Source organism: Kogia breviceps, chromosome 5, assembly GCF_026419965.1.
Source record: "Kogia breviceps isolate mKogBre1 chromosome 5, mKogBre1 haplotype 1, whole genome shotgun sequence".
In the NCBI taxonomy this organism is placed as follows: domain Eukaryota; kingdom Metazoa; phylum Chordata; class Mammalia; order Artiodactyla; family Physeteridae; genus Kogia; species Kogia breviceps.
In genome coordinates this window covers 143,952,568-143,974,434 of record NC_081314.1, presented here as the reverse complement: position 1 = coordinate 143,974,434, position 21,867 = coordinate 143,952,568, and the positions used below count along the sequence as shown (strand labels likewise).

The window sequence follows — 21,867 nt, the reverse complement described above, 5'->3', positions numbered from 1 at the left end:
TTAATTAGGAAAACAGCACGGGGAAGGGCCCTTCCGAGAGCACAGAAGCGACGTTGGCGGCAAGAAAAATACACACAGCAGCACATACACAGAGAGGGGAGAGATGTCTGCAGCTTCTTACCATAAAGAAAAACATAGCTATCACACACTGAGATGGGGCAGGTGAGCAGAGAACCGCTTCAAACCTACCCGGTGAACAAGGCATGGGGCCGGACCAGCTCTTGCTGAACAGACACACTCAGCATCAAGAGGCAAAATTACAGTCACGGGCTTTGCACGTGGCAGCCATGACTGCAAATCAATCAACGCGAGAGAAACAGAAGCAACCACTCCCTCCGGCATAGAAACGAGCAAAGGGCACTGGGGTGGCACATTTATTTGTCTGCATCATGACCCCGACACATGTGGACGGTAGTGACATTTAAACAAGGCTTCGGAGACCATGTATGCAGCGGTGTGAATAATATAAAATACGACGTAACAAGACGTAACCTTTGAAAACATGGACCAAATAATCAGTGCAACAAAAAGGATCCATCCCAATGGAGACAGAAAAGTGCTGCTGAGCATTCAGACTCTGCAAGAGACAGATTGAGTTCAGGTTATACACAGAGAGACTAGAAATGAAGAAATCTCCTCCTGGGGACAAGATATTTGCTATTCATCTTTATTAGTATGATTGTTCTCTATAAATCTCTTCATTTTCAAAGCTGATTCTGAGAAAAGTAGCATAAGGCACATACAAAGAAATACTTTTGTCGTATCACAAAGAGAAGTTCTATATTTTGAAATTATTTTCAGGGTGTTAGGTCTATTCATGCAGAGCAAAAAAAAGAAAAAAATTAAGCAAAGGCCACAAATGTCAGGCCCATGCAGGTATGCATGTGTTGTCTTCACATTTGATGTCGTGTTGATATGATTAAGCAGGTATATGCAGGGAGATCTAACCGTGTCGGATCGTACAATTCCTCGGTGAGCCCTGGATGTACTGACAGACGTGTGCGAGCTTCGGGCCAAAGCATTTTGTTGAATTTGGTTTGTGGGAAGAGAGTTGAAATGGTGCTTCGTGGCTTGGGTTTCCTAAAAGAAAGGGGAAATATTAGGGAGAAGGCTCCTAACGAGAGACAGAGGATGTTTATCAAAAACTGAACTCTTCAACATACAATCAAGGGAAGTCTTGCTTTTTATTCTAGAAACCACTACTCATCAAATGCAAAGAAAGGAAATTAAATTTTTCTCATGGAAAACCCAATGATGTTTACATCCTTTCTCTATGCTAAACTATCAAACGTAGAAGGAAGTTGATATCTTCCAAAGACGTAGAGAACAAACTTATGGTTACCAAAGAGGGAAGGGGAGGCTGGGACTAATTGGGAGACTGGAATTGCCATATATACACTACTATGTATAAAATAGAGAACTAATGAGAACATACGGTATAGCACAGGGAACCCTACTCAATGCTCTGTGGTGACCTAAATGGGAAGGAAATCCAAAAAAGAGTGGATATATGTATACGTATAGCTGAATCACTTTGCTGTACAGCAGAAACTAACACAACATTGTAAAACAACTCTACTCCAACAAAAATTGATTAAAAATTTAAAAATTTTTAAATGCAAAAGGAATTGAGAATGATTAAAAGGGAAGTGTTAAGCAAATACTAAGCAGATATTATTATAAAATGGATGTAGACATTGTCTCCTAATACTGGTAGGAATGTCTGTGGGCCATTTCTCTTATCATTTTGAAATTAAATAGTCATAAAATACCATTGCTTAAGGCAAGAAAATGTAAGAATGTAAAAATAAAGACATAACAGCCTTTGAAAATAAATTGGATTTATTGGATTTCAACATTAAAAAAAAAAAAAGAAGGAAGTTGACATCTTCAATTATAGTTTCCCTACTGCATTTTCATGGGAAATGGAGAGGCTGAATTTACAGCTTAGTCCTGGGGGAGGAAATTGAAATAGCTAGACTAGAGGACAGTACTAAGCAGCAGCCTGTTAGGAGACAGAACTCAGTCTCAGACTATACACTGTTCCTCCTGGGGCATCAATTTAGCCTCAATTTCAAACACAGGAAATGAGAACTGTTTCATAGTTCCATTCATTGCCACAGTCCTAGAACCATCTTTTCAAATAAAATGCCTGCCAGATCCATGAGCTATGAGCTGGGTTTGTCTTTAGACACTGAATGGTCCGCCCAATGGAAATGCATGATTGCACTGCCATGTTGCATTTTTAAGAAGGACATTGGATCTCGCCGGGGGTCAGGAGTGGGATTTAGGAAGCTATCTGATTCCCTCCCTCACTGTCAGGCATTTTGACCTCATGACAAATATAGTAATTCCAAACTAGAAGCCATCAGAGAAACAGTCAAAATGGGCTGGCCATAGCGATATTTGCCCTTTTCCCCCCCATAATCAGCCTATAAAGCCATCTGGCTACATGAAGGATTCCCTCTCAGCTGTGTCATTTCACATTCAAGATTTTTTTATAATTACATTAAAATTGAATAATTTTCAAAGAACTTTACAAACGGAGTGAATGGAAATGAATTTAAACAGTATTTATGAGTCTTTTACTGTTGGGGGAGTTGGTATAATGACACATATTGGCATATTTTCCTTTCCCATCATTCTTCAGATAAAATTTCTAAAAGTAAACTCGCCAGTTTTCTTTTTTTCCAAAACTGAGCCCCTATTCATTCCTTAGAAATGGGGTCAGGGACACTAATCAGACTGACAACAGACTGCTCAAGAGTAATTTTTTATTTTCTTTTATTTAGAAGAAAATAAAAAATAAAGGAAATGGGATCACTTCCAAAAAGACAATCGTTTGGCCCTAAAATAGATGTCTACGTGTCCACAACATGAAAGAAACCACCTGGGAAAACATCAAATGATGGGCTGGATTTGCTTTGTAATTTGAATAAAGGAGTGATGAAACTTTCATGGTCCGATAATAAAATGTGATGGCTACTCCCACCAGCTCCAAGATTTCCTAAAAACCTATTCATTTTTTAATAGTAGTATTTTATGTATAAGTGTAAGTAAATTAAGAGGGGAGATTCTAATATTCGAATTGGTCTTTGGTACGTAGAGCAGAGCTGTTTGTTAGCCGATATTGACAAGCACTGGGGATTTCTTTTTCCTTATCCAGCTGAAGCCTTTTGTCCGCCCTTCACTAGGCAGGCTCCAAGTGTGACCGCAGACCTTAACAGAAGACCTGCTGTGTGACCAGTGCTCACTCCCTCATTCTCCTCTTCTTCCTGCTCCCCTGATATCAACAGCCCCCAAATCTATCTTACATGTTTCAGCAGAGGCATAATATGGACAGAAAGGAGACTAAAATTTTTTTAAATTTAAATTAACAAGAACACTTATGGCACCAGAGCAAACTGTAAGCCTCACTGCCCTAGAGAATAAACAGCTGCCTTGGTTGCAAGGTCAAATAATGTCAATAAAAACATAACATTTACATGGGTATTTGCTAACTGTCTGTTAAACCAGATATTTTTATAGCTCTTAATGATCTTTTTTTTTTTTTTTTTTTTTTTTTTTTTTTTTTTTTTTTTTTTTGCGGTATGCGGGCCTCTCACTGTTGTGGCCTCTCCCGTTGCAGAGCACAGGCTCCGGACGCGCAGGCCCAGCGGCCATGGCTCACGGGCTTAGTTGCTCCGCGGCATGTGGGATCTTCCCGGACCAGGGCACGAACCCGTGTCTCCTGCATCGGCAGGCGGATTCTCAACCACTGCGCCACCAGGGAAGCCCTCTTAATGATCTTTTGATGTTTTCATACCTACCGTCTTATCTGTATGGCCCACAATATTTGAGCATTTCCCCTGTGATCTCAATATCCACTATCATTATCTTATTAAAATATTTAGGTGGCACTCACCAGACTATTAAGAAGTACATAATTCTTTTGCATCGTCAGTATAAGTTTAAAATTATAAGGCAGCACTATAGAGAACAGTATGGAGGTTCCTTAAAAAACTAAAAATAGAACTACCATACGACCCAGCAATCCCACTACTGGGCATATACCCTGAGGAAACCATAATTCAAAAAGAGTCATGTACCACAAAGTTCATTGCAGCACTGTTTACAATATCCAGGACATGGAAGCAACCTAAGTGTCCATCGACTGATAAATGGATAAAGAAGATGTGGCACATATATACGACAGAATATTACTCAGCGATAAAAAGAAACAAAATTGAGTTATTTGTAGTGAGGTGGATGGATATAGAGTCTGTCATACAGAGTGAAGTAAGTCAGAAACAGAAAAACAAATACCGTATGCTAACACATATATATGGAATCTAAAAAAAAGAAGGTTATGAAGAACGTAGGGGCAGGACAGAAATAAAAATGCAGATGTAGAGAATGGACTTGAGGACACAGGGAGGGGGAAGGGTAAGCTGGGACGAAGTGAGAGAGTGGCACGGACATATATACACTACCAAACGTAAAATAGATAGCTAGTGGGAAGCAGCCGCATAGCACAAGGAGATCAGCTAGGTGCTTTGTGACCACCTAGAGGGGTGGGATAGGGAGGGTGGGAGGGAGACGCAAGAGGGAGGAGATATGGGGATATATGTGTATGTATAGATGATTCACTTTGTTATAAAGCAGAAACTAACACACAATTGTAAAGCAATTATATTCCAATAAAAATGTTAAAAAAAAAATTACAAGGCAGCAAGTGTACTTGTCAAAGTTACCTCAAGTGACTTCACCATATTCCAAAGTGTTTCTACATGAGTGTTTGGGCTAATATTGAATAAATGAATATTTTGATATAAATCAATGAATATAATTGAATAAATGTCATATCAAGCACTTATCGTTGAATCTCTAGTAGCAATATCTTTTCTCATGAGCAGGCAGCTTTGTGGTATTTTTAGGTTGTAATTTATTGCCATCGTTAATGAACATCGATTGTAAACTCTATGGATACATAAGTATGTTGGTCAGTAAAGGAGTCCATGTGATAGAACGCTGACAACAGAACACGTCCTGTGCTTTCACTTAAATAAAGAGGAAGAGGAGGGAGCAAGTACAAAACAAACTCTTCCTCACCTCAAAGTTATGCTTTTTCCTAGAAATATACCAACCACAGGCCTTCCTCGCCCTAGCGCCCAAGAAACGGGTCCGGTAGAGTTCACCAGCCCTGCGGCTCCAGGAAGGGGCAGCCCAGGGCCTCGGGAAGACAGACAAATAGATCGAATTGAAATCCACTTCTATCACCAAGTGAAATGTGGTCTACATAGCAGACTGTAATAAACAAACCTTCAACCCCAGGGCGATGTGGCTACCTGGACAAGTGGAAGAATAAAGCATGAAAAGGCCTAAGAATCTTCTTCCTCTTCTCCTTCTTCTTCTCCTGGCCCCGCCTCTTCTCCTTTCTCAGCTTCTGCTTCCGCTTCCTCTGCTTCCGCTTCCGCTGCTTCCGCTTCATCTGCTTCCGCTTCATCCGCTTCCCCTTCTGCTCCCTCCGCAGTTATTTCTTCCGTCTTATTGTAACAAAAATTACATTATTATTGAAAAGTGTAAGGGTCAACAGATACAGTGAGGAAAAGAGTGTAAAACATCAGACTAGAGTTGAGGGCCTCCTACACACCCCGCCCAACACACAAACACGCAAACACACACACACACACACACACAGACATCATCTTCCTAAACACAGACCCCACGATCTGGGATGGTTCTGCAGGGCAAAACATTAATTCTAACAAGTTTCATGACTCCTCTTAAGCGTATAGTCTTTACTCATATTAACAGACTGCCCTCATCTTGTTGCCTCTAAAAATTCAGAAGGCAGTTGGAAGAATAAAATACAAAAAGAATCTCAGCTAATAGAATTTTGTCAGAAAGGATGAAGGTTTTAAATGTATAAACTGGTTATGTTTGTGATAGCAAGCTAATTTCTTGAAGCCAAAGTTATCAGCAACCTACATATATAATCTGAAACTACTTTCAAATTAATAATACGTTTGTCTTATTTTTGTATATAAAAATGGGATTTTTAAAAATGGAAGCTTGTCTAGTAAGAGAGAAACTAAAGAAATTATTATTGGAAAGATATATAGATAATGAAAAGTCACTGTATGGAATAGGCTAAAAATAACTTTTAGGTCTAAGAATAGGGAATAGTTTGATAAAATAATATTAAAAATAATGAAGCAGATCTATATTTACCATCCCCCCCAAAAAATATAGAGATTAATTACATGAACAAAAGTAGATTACAGAAGCGTATTCATCAAAGTTTGATAAATATGTGTATGCGTATGTGAGTATGTAGCTAGTGGTTCTCCCTGGGTAACGGGGTAATAAGATATTTTTATTTTCTGTTTTTATCTGTATTTTCTAAATTTTCTATAAAGATTATGAATTTTTTGTAATTTCAAAAATCAACAAACGTTTTGGGAAGGAGTTTCTTTTGACATCTGGGACCTTCTTTAATGTTGATGAGCTTCCAACTGAAATACCTACACAATACCTGTGACTTTGGGTAAATATTCTCTCTGTCCTTGAGTTTTCATTTTTAATTTAGCCCTCCGATTAGCATTTTTAAATGATTAACCCAAAAATGTTCAAAAAAAAATATCCTTAAAAGTCTTGATTACAATAAAGGTCACCGAGATTTAGCTAACGTGAGAGGATGGAATAGATATAGGGAGAATCCGAGAATGTCACTTTGGACCTGCCCCCAGAATCCACTAACATCCTCGGAAAAGACTCATCCACACATTGACATGATGCCGTCCCTGTTAGGGGTGAAAGTTAAAACTCCCCAACATCCAGCTGATAAAGTGCAAGCGGCAGGGTGAGAATCTCAGTCCTGCTTCGCTGCGACACATAGTACCTCTTCCCCATTGTCAGCAATAAGGGAAACAGCATCTGACCTTGCCATGCTCAGTTAACGAAAATTATCATAAAGCTCCTCACCATGGAGTCCTCCCCCAGTGCCTGTGAGGAAGCAAAACAAAATTTCTCAAACGAAAAAGAGACCATTCTTTGAAGCTTTCAAAATAAAACCAGTAGGATTTGAGTGTTTCAACAAGCAGGGAGAGAATGGGAAAGGAGAGGATGCATTTGTGAAAACTTAGATCGAGTTAAAGACTGTCCTCCGTCTTGGCAGCCTTCCCTTTCTCCTTTCTCATTTTCTATTACTCATCTCAGTCACCAAAAGAAAATTTAAAGCTCTTTTTGTTTCAACCACACACAAGTTCCTAATGGAAAATAAATATTATTGTGATGGAGATTAGATGGACTTTTTCTTATGAGCATCAGAACAGCAGGAGCTCTTATCTTGATCTCTACTTGGCAACACATGGATCACCTGGAACCTATGTTCTAATCCAGGGGTTCTCAGCCTTGAAGGAGCATCGGAATCACCTGAAGGGCTTCTCAAAGCAAAATCTGCTGGGCTCCACCTCGGATTTCTGACTCAGCAGTTTGGGGCCAACCCTGAAAATGTGCATGTGTAGAGGTTCCCAGGTGAGGCTGCTGCTGCTCTGGGAACCCCACTTGGAGAACCTCTGCTGTAGTCTGTACTCGCCCTCTTAAATCACACCGGTCGATTAAGGCACAGTGAGCCCTGGAAACTCGCAGGTTTGGCATCACCACCCACCAACGTCTTCATTTACCAGGGTGGGTAATGTTTGTTCCCATGCTGGTGTATCCAAGTTAGTCTTACTGTAGTTACACAATTTAAATAAGCATCATGGAAGTCAATGAAATATGAGCATGAAAAGAACTTTTTTCGCTATGTAAAATTAATGGAGTGTTTCGAAAAGACCCATATATGTAAGTCACCTTAAAAATTTGTCATCAGGGCTTCCCTGGTGGCGCAGCGGTTGAGAGTCCGCCTGCCGATGCAGGGGACTCGGGTTCGTGCCCCGGTCCGGGAGGATCCCACGTGTCGCGGAGCGGCTGGGCCCGTGAGTCACAGCCACTGAGCCTGCGCGTCCGGAGCCTGTGCTCCGCAACGGGAGAGGCCAGGACAGTGAGAGGCCCGCGTACCGAAAAAAAAAAAAAAACTTGTCATCAAATGAAGTGTCAAAAAGCTCAGGTGGCAGGGGGGAATCTGAAATCCAAAGAGATTCACGCATCTAGAGTACTTTGCAAGTGGCTTTAAATTTCTGCTCTATTTTTAAAGAAATCAAAACTGGAATTTCTAGACAGACCAATGAGTATGTTCGTCAGGGAGACACTGGGTAGTTCTAAACATTGGGCTATTATTTAAAGACCTTTGTCCTACATCCAAAACTTGGCAGTAAATAGACATTTACATATTTCAAGTTAAAATAAATGTTTAAGGACTCTACATTTTTATGATTTACGACTTTAATTGAATTATTCAATTGGTCAACTAACCTCCAGTTCCAAACATGGGATATGAGGTCTTCCTGGGAATGCTCGTTATTATTTAAGCATAGACCCTATAAACAAACATGTCACCCAGCCCCAAAGTAGTTTAAACTGCATGTTACAGAGGATAAATTTTATCCTTAATAACACTAATACTGTTTTCTAATTTTTCTTTTAATGTTTTAAATGTACTTTTTTTTTTTTTTTTTTTTTTTTTTTTTTTTTTTTGCGGTACGCGGGCCTCTCACTGCTGTGGCCTCTCCCGTGGCGGAGCACAGGCTCCGGACGCGCAGGCGCAGCGGCCACGGCTCACGGGCCCAGCCGCTCCACGGCACGTGGGATCCTCCCGGACCGGGGCACGAACCCGCGTCCCCTGCATCGGCAGGCGGACTCTCAACCGCTACGCCACCAGGGAAGCCCTAAATGTACTTTTAAATCTTATATCCTCAGTATTCAATTTTTTAATACTTCTTATTTTGTGCAATTCTTAATCTTTTATCTTTGTGAAACTTGATTCCCTTATATTTCAGTTCCTCTTATTCTACCTTTATTCATTAAGACATTTCTTTCTTAAATTCTTTATCTTAAACTGTATATGTTTCTTTTACATTCCTAATTTTAATTCTTTTTATAATCTTTTTCTCTCCTGTTGGTGGTGTTTCCTCTCGCGGGCGTAGGAAGGACAGCAAAGAGGAAGGCTCTGTCCCCAACAGGTGGAGGCCCTTATTATGCCTATGCTCGTCTCTATGTGCTCTGTCAACCCCTTCAGTCCTGGATCCTCACAATGAACGTGCTCCAGCCTCGGCTCTACAGACGAGCTGAAGGCATATGCTCGGCCCTGGAGGCTCTTATCCACTGGCTGACAGAGGCAGGCTTCTGAAGGTTCAAACACACCACGGGGGATTCTAACGCACACCAGCAGATGAGAACCGCTGTTCTGCTGTAACCTCAAGTTGGGGAGGCAGGTTGAAAATGCTTCCCAAGAGGCGCCGCCGCCGCCGCCGCCGCCGCCGCCGCCGCGATGCTGTCCCGGGACCGCTGCCTGTCCCGGGCGTTCAGCGGCTCGCTCTCCGCCTCCCAGAAGGGGAACTGCCCTCTAGGGAGACGTTCCCTGCCTGGGATCTCCGTATGTCAGGGACCAGGCTACCCTGACGGAAGGAAGATTGTCACTAGCAGCAGTCGTGTCTGCAGTGTTGGCTTTTCCGGAGCCACAGCCGTGCGCTGGGACCATATGCTTCCAGTCAAAACCCCAGCACTTGCAGAATCTGTCGCAGAAGGGATGTCAGGTGGGAGAAAGCTTCCCGTTGCAGAAGGTGAAGTGGTTTGTGAGACTGAAACTGACAAGACCTCTGCGCAGCTTCCATCACCAGCAAACGGCATGACTGCAGCTCTTCCGGTACCCGGTGGCGGGACAGCGGAAGGAGGTCCTCCTCTTTTCACGCTCAGGGAAACGGGCGCTTCCCCCGCTAAGGCCAAGCCGGCCGAAGCTCCTGCTGCCGCAGCCCGGAAGGCGGGACGTGCCGCGTCGGCAGTTGCTCCTCCCCTGCAGCATCCACACCCACTCGGATGCCCCCAGTGCCCTCGCCCTCCCAGCCTCTCGCTAGCACACCTGGGTCTGCCGTAAAACCCACCGCCGCCCCTGCGGGAGCTGGGCCAGGAGCCGGCGCAGGTCTGCGCTCAGAACCTCGGGGGCACATGCACGGGGGGCGGCAGCGCGTTGCTCGGCGTCCGAGGAAGGCTCAGGATACCTGAGCACTGCTTTTACCACTTTCCACGAGACTGACGTGAGCAACATCCGGGAGATGAGGGCTCGGCACGGAGATGCTTTTCTGAAGAAACAGAACCTCAGACGAGGCTTCACGTCGGCGTTCGTGAAGGCCTCGGCCTCTGCCTTCAAGCAGCAGCCTGTTGTACATGCAGCGATCGACGATACAACCCAAGAGGTGGTGTACGGGGACCATACTGACATCGGCGTTGCGGTGGGGCCACCCCTCGGGGTCTGGTGTTTCCCGTCTTCGGGGATGTGGAAACCAGGAATGATGCCGATATGGCGCGAACCATCCGTGAACTGGGAGAGGAGGCCCGGAAGAATGAACTTGCCGTTGAAGATACGGCTGGTGGTACCTTCAGCATCGGCAACGGAGGCGTTTTGGCTCCGCTCTTTGGGACGCCCATCATCAAACCCCGCCACCTTTGAAAGGCCGGAGCTCGTGGGAGGGAGGTTGGCGATGCGGCCCGTAACGCATGATGTACGTGGCCCTGACGTGTGATCACCGGCTGATCAATGGCAGAGAGGCCGTGACTTTCCTCCGCAAAATCAAGGCAGCGGTAGAGGATCCCTGAGACCTCCTATTGGACCTGTAGGAGGAAGCCATGTGCCCTACACATCAACCATGCAGGAACTGAAAGCCAGCCTTCTCCCTGTCCCCTCACGGGCCCCGGGTTAGCCTGGTGACAGACAGGCGTATGCTGTTGTTCTGAAGCAAGGAAACCAGGGCACGGTGTAACCAGCAGTCGCAGGTCTCTCCTGGGCGTTCCTGGCAGGCTCTCTCCCTCTCTGCACCCTTCTCTTACACTCGAATATCTGATTTCCTTAGGCTTGAGGGAGAGAGGGAGCCTTCATGGATGCTCATTAATTTTCCTGCCTTCCTCCATTAGCCCTCCGCAGAGATGGCTTTGCTTCTCCCCGTCCAGCATACCACAGGGAAACTGCCGGGGACCACGTGATTAAGTTTCTATCTCTTGAAAGTCTGTGCTCCAGAGACGCCTAGGAGGGTCCTGTGCCTCCCAAGCTCGGAGCAGCCTCTGTCCTGGCTGTGCACGTCCTTACTCGGTTCCACCCGGGTGGAGGTATTGACCGGAGGCCAGGGGGTGCTGCTTTGCTTCTTAAATGGCATCTTCATTCTCAGCTGTCACTGACTTCAAGCTGCCTCTTCTACCTCTTCCAGGAAGCACAGGCTGCGGGATCTGGAGGGGCGGGGGATGGGTAGGCAGTGTTGAGGGGGAGGACAGATTCTGAGGTCAGAGGTTATAAATGAGACTGGAGCAGAGCCCAGGCCTGCCCTCACACTCTCCGTCCTAGCCCTGTACCAGGAAGACCCATTCTGGCACACGCACGCCCAGCTGGGGCTGTGCCGACCTTTCCAGACCTGCTGGGACCATTCTACCACATTGTTCTCATCTAGGGCAGATTCTGGCGCATCTTGGCAGTGAGGCAGGGCGTGTCACAACCAAGGGCTGGATGGCGCCTGGCCGAGGCTGGAGGGAAGGAGGCTTCCTGTGGACTGGCTCACATTGTCTTGAGCTTTCAAGTTCCATTCATTTAAGCCTGTGGGCTGCAGAGGCGGTTCTGTTCCTTCCTGTTTCGTAGCCCTTAGGGAGCAGAGCCTTAGCTCTTCCTCCACAGAACACGGGTCTGGGAGGGGATGGACCGTGGTGGAAAGCAGCCCAAGATGCTCGTGCACAGTGGGGGAATGGCAATTGTCACCTCTGAGGTTCTGCCTTGGGTCTGGGCACAATCGCTGGCATTCTTCGGAGCACGGTTAAAGGCACACGTCCTGTCACGAAAGCTACTGGGCTTCATCGCTTCGTATCCAGCTGCGTCCAGTCCTGAGGCTGCTGACACGACACGGGGAGCCATTTATTTAGTGCAGGCTGGTCAGATGCATTTTGAGCACAGAAGCAAGGCCTGGGGGGTGGGGTAGGGGGAAGGGATGGGAGCCAGTACTGAGTGCCTGCAGCATCTCCTATGTCTTCACTACTCAGAATTTGTAATGAAAATATTTAAAGAAGCTGATTTTAAATGCAAATTCAAGGGCAAATGTTCCCAAACAGGGTTAAAAAAAAAAAAAAAAAAAAAAAAAAGAATTCTTCTCAAGTTGCTAATGCTCCCCTTGTGGGAAGGGATGAATTAGGAGCTCCGGATCGACATAGACACACTGTTGTGTATGAAACAGATAACCAACAAGGACCTACTGTATAGCAAGGAAACTCTACTCAGTGGTTTATAACAACCTATGAGGGAAAAGAATCTGAAAAAATATATATATTCTATATATAGAATATATTGAATATAGATATGGATATATATTCTATATATACAATATATTGAATATAGATATGGATATATATATTCTATATATAGAATATATAGAACATAGATATGGATATATTTTTTCTATATATAGAATATATAGAATATAGATATGATATATATATTCTATGTATAGAATATATAGAATATATATGATATATACTATGTATAGAATACATAGTATATATGGATATATGTAGTCTATGTATAGAATACATAGACTATATATATAGATATATATATTCTATACATAGTATATATATATTCTATGTATAGAATATTTAGAATATATATATTCTATGTATAGAATATATAGAATATATGGATATATATTCTATGTCTGGAATACATAGAATATATATATGCATATTTATATTCTATGTACAGAATATATAGGATATATATGGATATATATTCTATATATTGAATATATATTCTATATATAGAATATGTAGAATATATATTTTCTATGTGTAGAATATATAGAATATATATGTATATATATATTGTATGTATAGAATATATATGGACATATATATATATTCTATGTATAGAATATATATGGATATATAGAGAATACATATATATATATCACTTTGTTGTACACCTGAAACTAACACAACATTGTAAATCAACTCTACTCCAAAAAACCCCCCCCACACACACACACATACAAATAATAACGCTCCCCCTGGGTAGGTCCCCACTAGAAATTCTGGAACCATGTGGTTACTTAATGTCAAGTATCTTCCAGATGCTAAGCGATGAGCTGCATGTTTCAACCTCATGGTGTCTAAGGTACACACCTGTGGTGCAAGACCTAAAATTAAGCCTCAATACTATCTGCTGCCTTAACATCTGGTAAAATCAGGAAGACTTAAAATGGCCTGACAACTGGTTCACCTCCCCTTCTGCTCCCACAGATTGGGTCTCCCACCCGAGCAGCCCTCCTTATCAAGGGACCAGACACAGTGCCTGCTTATCCCCCAGAATTATGCAAACAGGCCAATCACATCCTCCACATGGACCAGGGGACACCCCACCCTCTTGATACTACAAAGCCTGCCTCCCACTTTCCCCAATTGTTCACTCTGGTCCCAAGTGACCCCCCCTGTGGGGCCCTGCATGTGTGGATAGCCTCGTCCCGTGGGCTTGGAGAGCGTGTGACTAATAAACCACTGTCCATCCCAGCTGTCCAGTGGCAGGTGTTGTGCCCTTCCTGTAACCAGACGGAGAGAATCCCTCCCTCACCAGCAAAGTGAATCGGAGGCAACCAAACACCACCAGTGAGCACCGTGCAAGCTGCATAAAGTGTGTGCTACTCAGTGGGGTGAGAAGAAAAAATGGAGAAGAAATCTCCACTGAAGGACTTGGCCCAGCCTGGCCTGACTTCACTGACGACACCTTCACCGCAGGAGGCTCAGAAAAGAGTCCAAAGCCACACCCTGTTTCCCCATCAATCTCCCATTGATAAATGTATCTCCATCTTATTTTATTTCTCTTCTTGGCAGGCTAAAGGAGGACTTTCTGGGAGTGTGGGTTGCATCCGCTTCTCTGTGTCATGAAGAACAAGGAGAACGTGGCTAAAGCTGCAGCTCTCTCACCTAAAAGAGGCTTTTGTTAAGCACAACACGGCTGTGAGATATGCTACTGTACCTCTTCTGTTGCTGTCTCTCCCTCTTCTTCCTTAAGTCCATAAACAGGAAAGAAAGAAAAATATAAATTCGCCTAAGTTTTTAAGTTGAATCTAAAACTTAAGCAAACTGTATAGCCAATAATTTGTAATAACTGTAAATGAAAAGTAACCTTCAAAAATTGTATAAAAATTAAAACCCATAAAAATTCTTTTAACTAAAAATATATAAAAATTAAGCAAACTATACTAAAATGCTTGTTTATCAAAATGAAAGATCTGTTTATTGAGAAAACGTATCAATAGCAAAGATATGATAACTGAGCAATGCCTATGTATTTCATGCATTAGATTTCAAGCCCTTGGAATATTATGAAATTAAAGACATATTTTCATCACTCTTACTCCTGAGAAAATATAACTAATTAGTAACACTGCTTAATTATATGTTTGATCCTGTTTCTATGTCCAAAGCATATTGCAGACCTATAGAGCTATCAGGGAAAATTCAAACCATATACGTAAGCAATTAGAAAATTTGAACAAAATTATGGCTTTTTGGCTTTTATGTCCTTATAAGCATGCCTTTACTTCAGTTCTGAACCAATGAATAAAAACAGATCAAAACCTTTTTCACCATCAGTACAAAATGATAACATTTCTGAACCATGTAATATTTAAACACAGATTTCTGCTTAAAGAAAGAAACTTTAAAGTAAGAAAGGGTGAGGCCATCCCGGGCTCAAACAGGTCTCCACTCTGCCAACCCACTGGACTTTCTATTTCCCTCAGATCAAAGTGGGAGAACCAGGCGATATCTCCTAAAATTGCAAAGAAATAAGAAACCTCCCATCCCTGAGCTCATGGAATTTTGGACTGAGGGAGTTGAAAGCAACCTCATATTTGCTTATATCCTCTTACCCAGTCCCTTCTATGGACAGATGAGGACACCAAGACCATACAGTTAAGTAATTTGCCCAGAATCAGAGAACAAGTAAGTAACATGACCAGGACTCACTTCAAGATTCCTGGTTCCTAATTTAGTCTCTTTCCTACGCTACCTCTCAAGATTCTCATGGAAGGCAAGTGGTGGAGGACCCACCACACTGCCACCTTCTTTGGCCCAGCCTCACGTTTCTGGCCAGCTCCAGAACAATACTCTCAGATTTCTGAGACTGGTAAAGAAAATACAAAATGTGAAAACCTGATCCAGCCAGCCAAGACTGAGTCAGCCCAAGACGCTCCCCAGCACTGGGAATCTCCAACTTAATTCCGGCAACACAGCAAGTTTTAAAGCTGAAATAAAGTCCCGGAAAAGAGAGTCCTGCACTTGTTGCAAAATCCGGGTGTTGGCTTCTCCGCGATGTGTGGATTGCGCCTCTGTAATATTGCCTCCTCCTGCCCCTGCCTTGTCCTTCCTTTGCCAGGACCGCCATCTTCTCTCGCCGGGGTTCCATCACCTCTAATCTTCCTTATCTCCAACCTGTTCTCCACACAGCAGCCAGAGATACCACTCTAAAAGACAACCCACCTTACCATGCTGCCCTCGTGTTGGCAACTTTCCATCTTTTCAAGATAAACCCATAATCCTTAGAAGAGTTGAAAGGCCACCATGATGTGGCCCCCTGCTCACCTCTCTAGCCTCATGATGCTTTATTTCAGCTAACAGTCACATACAACTTTCTCACATCAGCGACACCTTCCAGGACACTGCTCAAAATGATCTTTCCAAGGAAGACTTTCCTGACCCATAAGCCTGAGTTAGGGGACCCCCTTATCTGCTACCATCATCATCATTTCTTTATCTGTCTCCCTAACTAGTCTGTGTACTCCTTGGGGCACAACTTGTGTCTTTATTCATTTTTGGATCTCCAGGACCCAGCCACCGTCTGGAACCAAGGTATAAGCTCAATAAATGTGTTAAGTGACTAGATAAATGAACCTATAAAGTCTCCTATTAACTCTTTAGATCTCAAAGGACATTCATTTTCTTCTTATCCACATGAGATCAAATTAAAATCCACTATATGCAACACAGAATTGTTAGCTATGTAGAGTTTTACACTTTTCTAAATCCAATTATTTTCACTAATTGTGTACAGCTGAAACAAATGAATTAACAAAAAACACACTATTAAAAATGGGATTATCCTTAGAGCTAGGCTGGAGGGCAGTAGGCATTCTTACAGAAATAAGTGCTGATCTCAACTTTTACAGGTTAGCTAGCAGTAATTACCGAGGGACCTAGGGCTTTATCAGTATCTGAATTGACCTTAATTTCTTGAAAGAGACATTAAATAGAGAAAGTAACTACTCAGAGAATTTATAGAAATACTTAGCCTCAAAAGGTCAGGTAAGCTTTGAAGAACCTTGGCTATGACCATCACCAGCTCCACCAGAATAGAAGCTCATTTTCAGTCCCTGGACTGCCCGGCATATGGCAGCATTCAGTCTGTCAATAAAATGTTGAATGAAGGTATTTACGTATGCCACTCACGCCTCAAATCTTTCTTAGGAGGAGGTGGGATATATTAATTAAATAAAAACTTAAACATCCATCCTTAGCTCACAGAATTATAAAGTGTCAGAATTAGGTAGATCCTTAAAAGTCATCTATATACAATGCTTGAATTGATTTTTATGGTTGGCAAATAACTGTATTGGCAAAAGCTTATTCTTAAGATAATTATTATCACATGGTCAATTAAGTTGAGATTCTGCAGGATCTTAGGATAGGGTATGAATCTCTCACTTGACGAAGCTACAACTTAAAATCATTTTACCTTGTTGTTCTTCTAAGAAAGCGAATCAGAGGAAGCCTTCAAAGTCTTAGAACCTCACCAACAGCTATTTCCGTTGGGAACTTGGCCAGGGAGGCAGGCTGCTGCTGAGGCGCGTGGCCAGGACTAAGGACAGGTGTCAGCCACGGTGAGTGTCAGGCAGTGGTTGGTTAGGACAAGTGGCTGGTGTGGAAGGAGGGCGGGGGCCAGTCCAGGGGGACCTGAGGAGGGCAGCCAGCCTCAGAGTGGCTGAAGGTCAGGGGCAAGAGCAGGGCTCTCTCCATCTGCAGACAGGACAAGGACGCAGCCTTAGACTCACGAGCTTGTGGAGGACCTAAACTAATGCCCACCCCTTGGTTGAGCAACTCCCCTCAAGACAGATATTGGAGGAAGCAAAGTGGGGAAGATTTATAGACCATAATCCTGTAGTCAGTCAAGCCAAGGTCTTCGAAGATTTTGGAGAGGACCATTGAGTTAGCAAAGAGTACCATGTAAAATACTTTGACCTCGATGGAAACCAAACACCAAGATGAACAAGCTGCTGCTTCGCCACTTCCAGGGTTTCATAATGTTCTCACGACACGCCCAGTCTGCAGTCCCCTTCTCAGTGTGCCCAGAAGCTGAGGTGACCTGCTTTCCTCCTTTACTCCTCTGGTGCTGTTCACAAGCCTCCCCTCTGCTCCTTATCCCCTTATCCCTCCCTGGGTCATCAGGGAAGAGGACCATGAAGTCCCCTCTCTACAGGGGGACTGAAGCTACGGGTGACATCTTCTTAGGCAGGAATGAATGATCTTTTCAGTGTGCACCATCTCGCCTCCCGAACGCTGCCCCAACCTCTTAGCAAGTAGGAAATATACACCTCAGCATCTTGTGCGTAAGAACCCCAGAGGCTTGAGTTGGTGGTCAGGGGAAGTCCATCTCACTAAAGGAGATGACGGTTTCTGTCCTCATCTCTTTTTTTTTCAAATCAATGTGATATTCTTCAGTAAATATTTTCCCCATTAAAATGGCATCCTTTGAACATTTTCAAGTGTGTACCGAGTAAACATGTGCAATAGTTGAGATCAGATGAACACAACTCAGACACTCACTTAGCTGGTCTGTCACTCGTTTTAACACCGCCAGCCGCTGGAGGGAGCCGTTACCACTGCACGCTTGAAAATGGTTCTTAACACACAGAGGAACGACTTTTAACATACAAATGAAAGGTTTGAAAAAAACGGCCAACCCTGAAAAAAGTCCGCAAGCCTACTTAACAGAGATGCACCACTGTCATACTCCTGGTTTCCATCTCCCACTGCAGCCATCTGAGATGTCATCATTAGCGGAAGCCAGGCAAAGGGCACACAGGACTCTGTACTATGTCCCTGTGAGTCTGTAATCATTTCAGAATAAGAGGTTAAAATTCATTTGTATTCCTTGTCATGAATAGTATGGCTGTATATACCAGAATAAGAATTCTCATTTTGTTCTCCCTACTACCCAAAATTAGAGGGAGGGAACAGAGTTACTGTCATTCCCCACATTCCAAGAAGACAGCCACGTACCTGTTCTGGTTCTCCGCCTCTAGGGAAGAAGTCCTTGCTTATCAAAATCCTGGGCTGAAAGAGGCGAGGAAGCTAGATAATCCCTGGAAAAACGAGCTTGGAGCTTAGGGCTTGGAGCTGAGGAGATGAAGCAGTCAGATTGGAGAGAGAAGGAGGCAGAAGGAGGTGGGTGTTCCAGGTGCTGCTACTTAGGCCCTGCCTGATGTAGACGCTGAACCAGGGACCACTGGGGCATCTGGGTAGCACCTGGGCACGATGTACGAGGACGCGTATGACTGGTCACTGTGAGAGGCATGGCCACGTCCAGCCAGGGCAGAGGGCCTGAACCGAGCTGAGGGACCAGCGTCAACAGCTGCCAATAGGCAGCAGGAAACCAATGTCACAAAGTCACCACCACAAAGAACCAGGGCCCTCTCCCCTCCAGTCACCACTGAAGACCCCATGATGACTCTAAGTCCCCAAGAAGGAGTGAGTCTCCGAAACGCTTCACCCAGATTGAATCTCCTGCCAGCATAAAGCAGATATTATGGTGTCTAGAGAAATCAGTGAAGCTGACGGTCCACGGCCAGAAGTGTTATGAACCAAATCTGGACCCGCAAAGATTATGTTATTTATATCCCTCACGGGATGTTGGTTAGAGAAGGAAGCACAGGAAGCTGCTGTTTAGATACAGTGGGCTGGAGGAGCAAAAGGTACAAATCCATGAGATTTCCCCAAGATGGTTTCAACAGAGCCAGACATTTTATCTAAAAGCCTTGGATTTATCTGAGAAGAATCTACTGGATGTGACTGGTACTTTAAAAATTCGCATTAACAATTTATTGGGTTGGCCAGAAAGTTCGTTCGGCTTTTTCCCATAACATCTTAGGGAAAAAGCCAAACGAACCTTTTGGCCAACCTAGTACAATAGCCAACACATGGAAACAACCTAAATGTCCATCGACAGATGAATGGATAAAGACGATGTGGTACATATATACAGTGGAATACTACTCGGCCATAAAAAAGGATGAAATAATGCCATTTGCAGCAACACCGATGGACCTAGAGATGATCATACTAAGGGAAGTAAGTCAGAAAGAGAAAGACAAATACCATATGATATCACTTATACATGGAATTTAAAATACAACACAAACGAACGCATCTACAATCAAAAACAGACTCACAGGTATAGAGAACAGACTTGTGGTTGCCAAAGGGAAGGGGTGGTGGAGGAGGGAAGGATTGGGAATGCGGGGTTAGCAGATGCCAACTATTATATAGAGAATGGATGAACAAGAAGGTCCTACTGTAAAGCACAGGATACTATGTTCAATATCCTGTGATAAACCATAATGGAAAAGAATATGAAAAAGGATATATATATATATATATATATATATATATAATATGTATAACTGAATCACTGTGCTATATGGCAGGAATTAAATACAACATTGTAAATCAACTCTACTTCAAGAAAATTTTAAAAATTAAATTAAATTAAAAATCATGTTAAAGAGGTAAAACACATGATCTAATTAGTCTTTCTGATCATCACAAATAAGCCCACGTAAGCCTGGGTGCCCAGCCGGGAAAGATGTGGTGTCAAATAGCCAAGAGGGCCTTCCCACCTTAACCTTGAAAAACAACCCGAAACCAGAAGAACAGACAGAAGTTTCTTGAAGCACAAAATGCAAGCATCCCAAATATCAGATAGTTTTTGTCTCTTTCTTAAATGTCCATCGAGTTTCCTATATATTCAGTCCCAAAGCTAATCATGTTATGTCATTTTTAATGTTCACTGACCAATCAGTTTTTTCCTTATTTAACTGAATTACAGCAAGTCAAAGAGCATGTACCACTTGTCAAATGGGAAAAAGTCAAAATCTCTCTTTATGTAGAATAAATATTATTAAAGAGTTGATCATTAATGTTAATACTATATTCATCTAAAATAAAAATGTCTTCTATGTAGTCATTTCTTCATCGCAGCCCAAGCAAAAATAACACAGTGATGTTTTTAATTCCTAGTAGGACTCAAAAGACTATAATTTACTTTGTAAAGGGCCCACAATTTTTTAAAATATTAGCAAAGAGAACCCCCAAGCTGGATGGTTTATCACTTCATTGAGCTAACCAGCCCAGCGGCTGAAAAGCTGAAGCCAACCCCACCCTTGCTGTAGAAGTCAGGTTCTGATTTTTAAAATGCTGTCTTCCTCTTGGTCTCATGGGAGAAAGGGATTGGGGTGTCATGTTTTTACCTTTGTCTCTCTGTCTTAAAAGGAGCAAACTGAATTTCAACATGTAAATCAATAACGCTGTACCGGTGCATTAGGCAATTCATGGAAAGTTCAAATTATAAAATGTTTTTAAAGATTTTTATAAATTACAGGATAATTGAATTGTCACTCTATTTCACCTTAAATTGATTATTTCTGAATTACACAGGCCGCCAGAAACCCCACCTAACTTCTAGATCAAGACTGAAGATTTCATCTTCAAAACAGAAACGTCAAAGGGTCTTCAATCACCAGCATTTCAAACGTAAGGGAGTTTACTGCCTTGGCTCCTCCCCAATTTAGATCCCTTACGATAGAGACAAACTGGCGCCACCCCCACTTTCCACAGCGCGGTTGTCAGTCTTGGCCCCTTTCCTAGTCACATTCCGCCTGCTGGGAACGAGACTCCAGTGATCTTAAAAGCTGTGCACGTCTCTCCTGGAATCAACAAATAGGTACAAATGCAAACCATCGGGGTTGGGTAAATAGTCTTTGCTACAATTGGCCCCAGGCAGAAGCCCACGGAAATTCTCCCAAGAGGAGGCTCAGCCCATCCGGGCTCCCTCGGTGGCTCCAGGGTTTCCCCTTTGCCTGGCTTCCCAACCACATTTTCAGAATTCCTTGAATAAGCAGCCCATCTGATCCACCATTATCTTAGCTTGGTGCTTCCAGAACCACAGTCTCCCCTCGGCCCTTCAACCCTGCGGCCCCTGCATTGGAACGCTTTAGAATTAGCTTTAGAATTAGCTCACTGGCCTTGCATCAGTGGGGCCCTGAGAGTCCCCTGACTGGCTTTGAATTGGTGTCGGTTTCCCTCCCCCAGGGACCCTATTATCCTCAGCTCCCACTGGCTTCCCACAGATCCTCTTGGTGGAGTATGCCAACTACAAACTGGCACTTGCCATCTGCCTCTACAAGGATTAAATCATGAGCCGTTTCAGTTGCTGACCTTCAACGCCCCTTGAAAGGAGCTCAGGGTGGAGATCAGGAATGAGGTACTCCGAGCTCGGAGAAAAACTCGCAGAACAGGTCTTCAGATAATTAGATGCTTTCAGGAGAAGATTTTATGAGCCCAGTTCTGGCATCTCGTCATATCTAGAAAAGCACTAAAATCCTTCATGCTGACATCTGCTCCTTGTGACTATCAGTAACCTTCACG

The 21,867-nt window shown here is 43.3% G+C and overlaps 1 protein-coding gene and 1 pseudogene across 3 annotated transcripts in view; one reads left to right on the top strand and one right to left on the bottom strand.

Annotated features, from left to right (window-relative positions):
* Nucleotides 1-651: 651 nt before the first annotated feature.
* Nucleotides 652-21,867, bottom strand: part of SH3BGR (SH3 domain binding glutamate rich protein) — a 63,892-nt gene continuing 42,676 nt past the window's right edge. For 2 of the 3 annotated variants that reach the window (XM_059065292.2, XM_067035132.1), the window contains 3 exons: nt 14,141-14,170; nt 5,328-5,525; nt 652-1,080 (listed from right to left, as the gene is read on the bottom strand). In XM_059065292.2, coding sequence (XP_058921275.1) covers nt 5,361-5,525; nt 14,141-14,170 — 195 coding nt within the window. In that variant the 3' untranslated portion in view covers nt 652-1,080; nt 5,328-5,360. The remainder of the gene's footprint in view (nt 1,081-5,327; nt 5,526-14,140; nt 14,171-21,867) is intronic. The other variant, XM_067035131.1, reaches the window with a different exon arrangement.
* On the top strand, nt 9,413-10,755 carry LOC131757633 (dihydrolipoyllysine-residue succinyltransferase component of 2-oxoglutarate dehydrogenase complex, mitochondrial pseudogene; annotated as a pseudogene).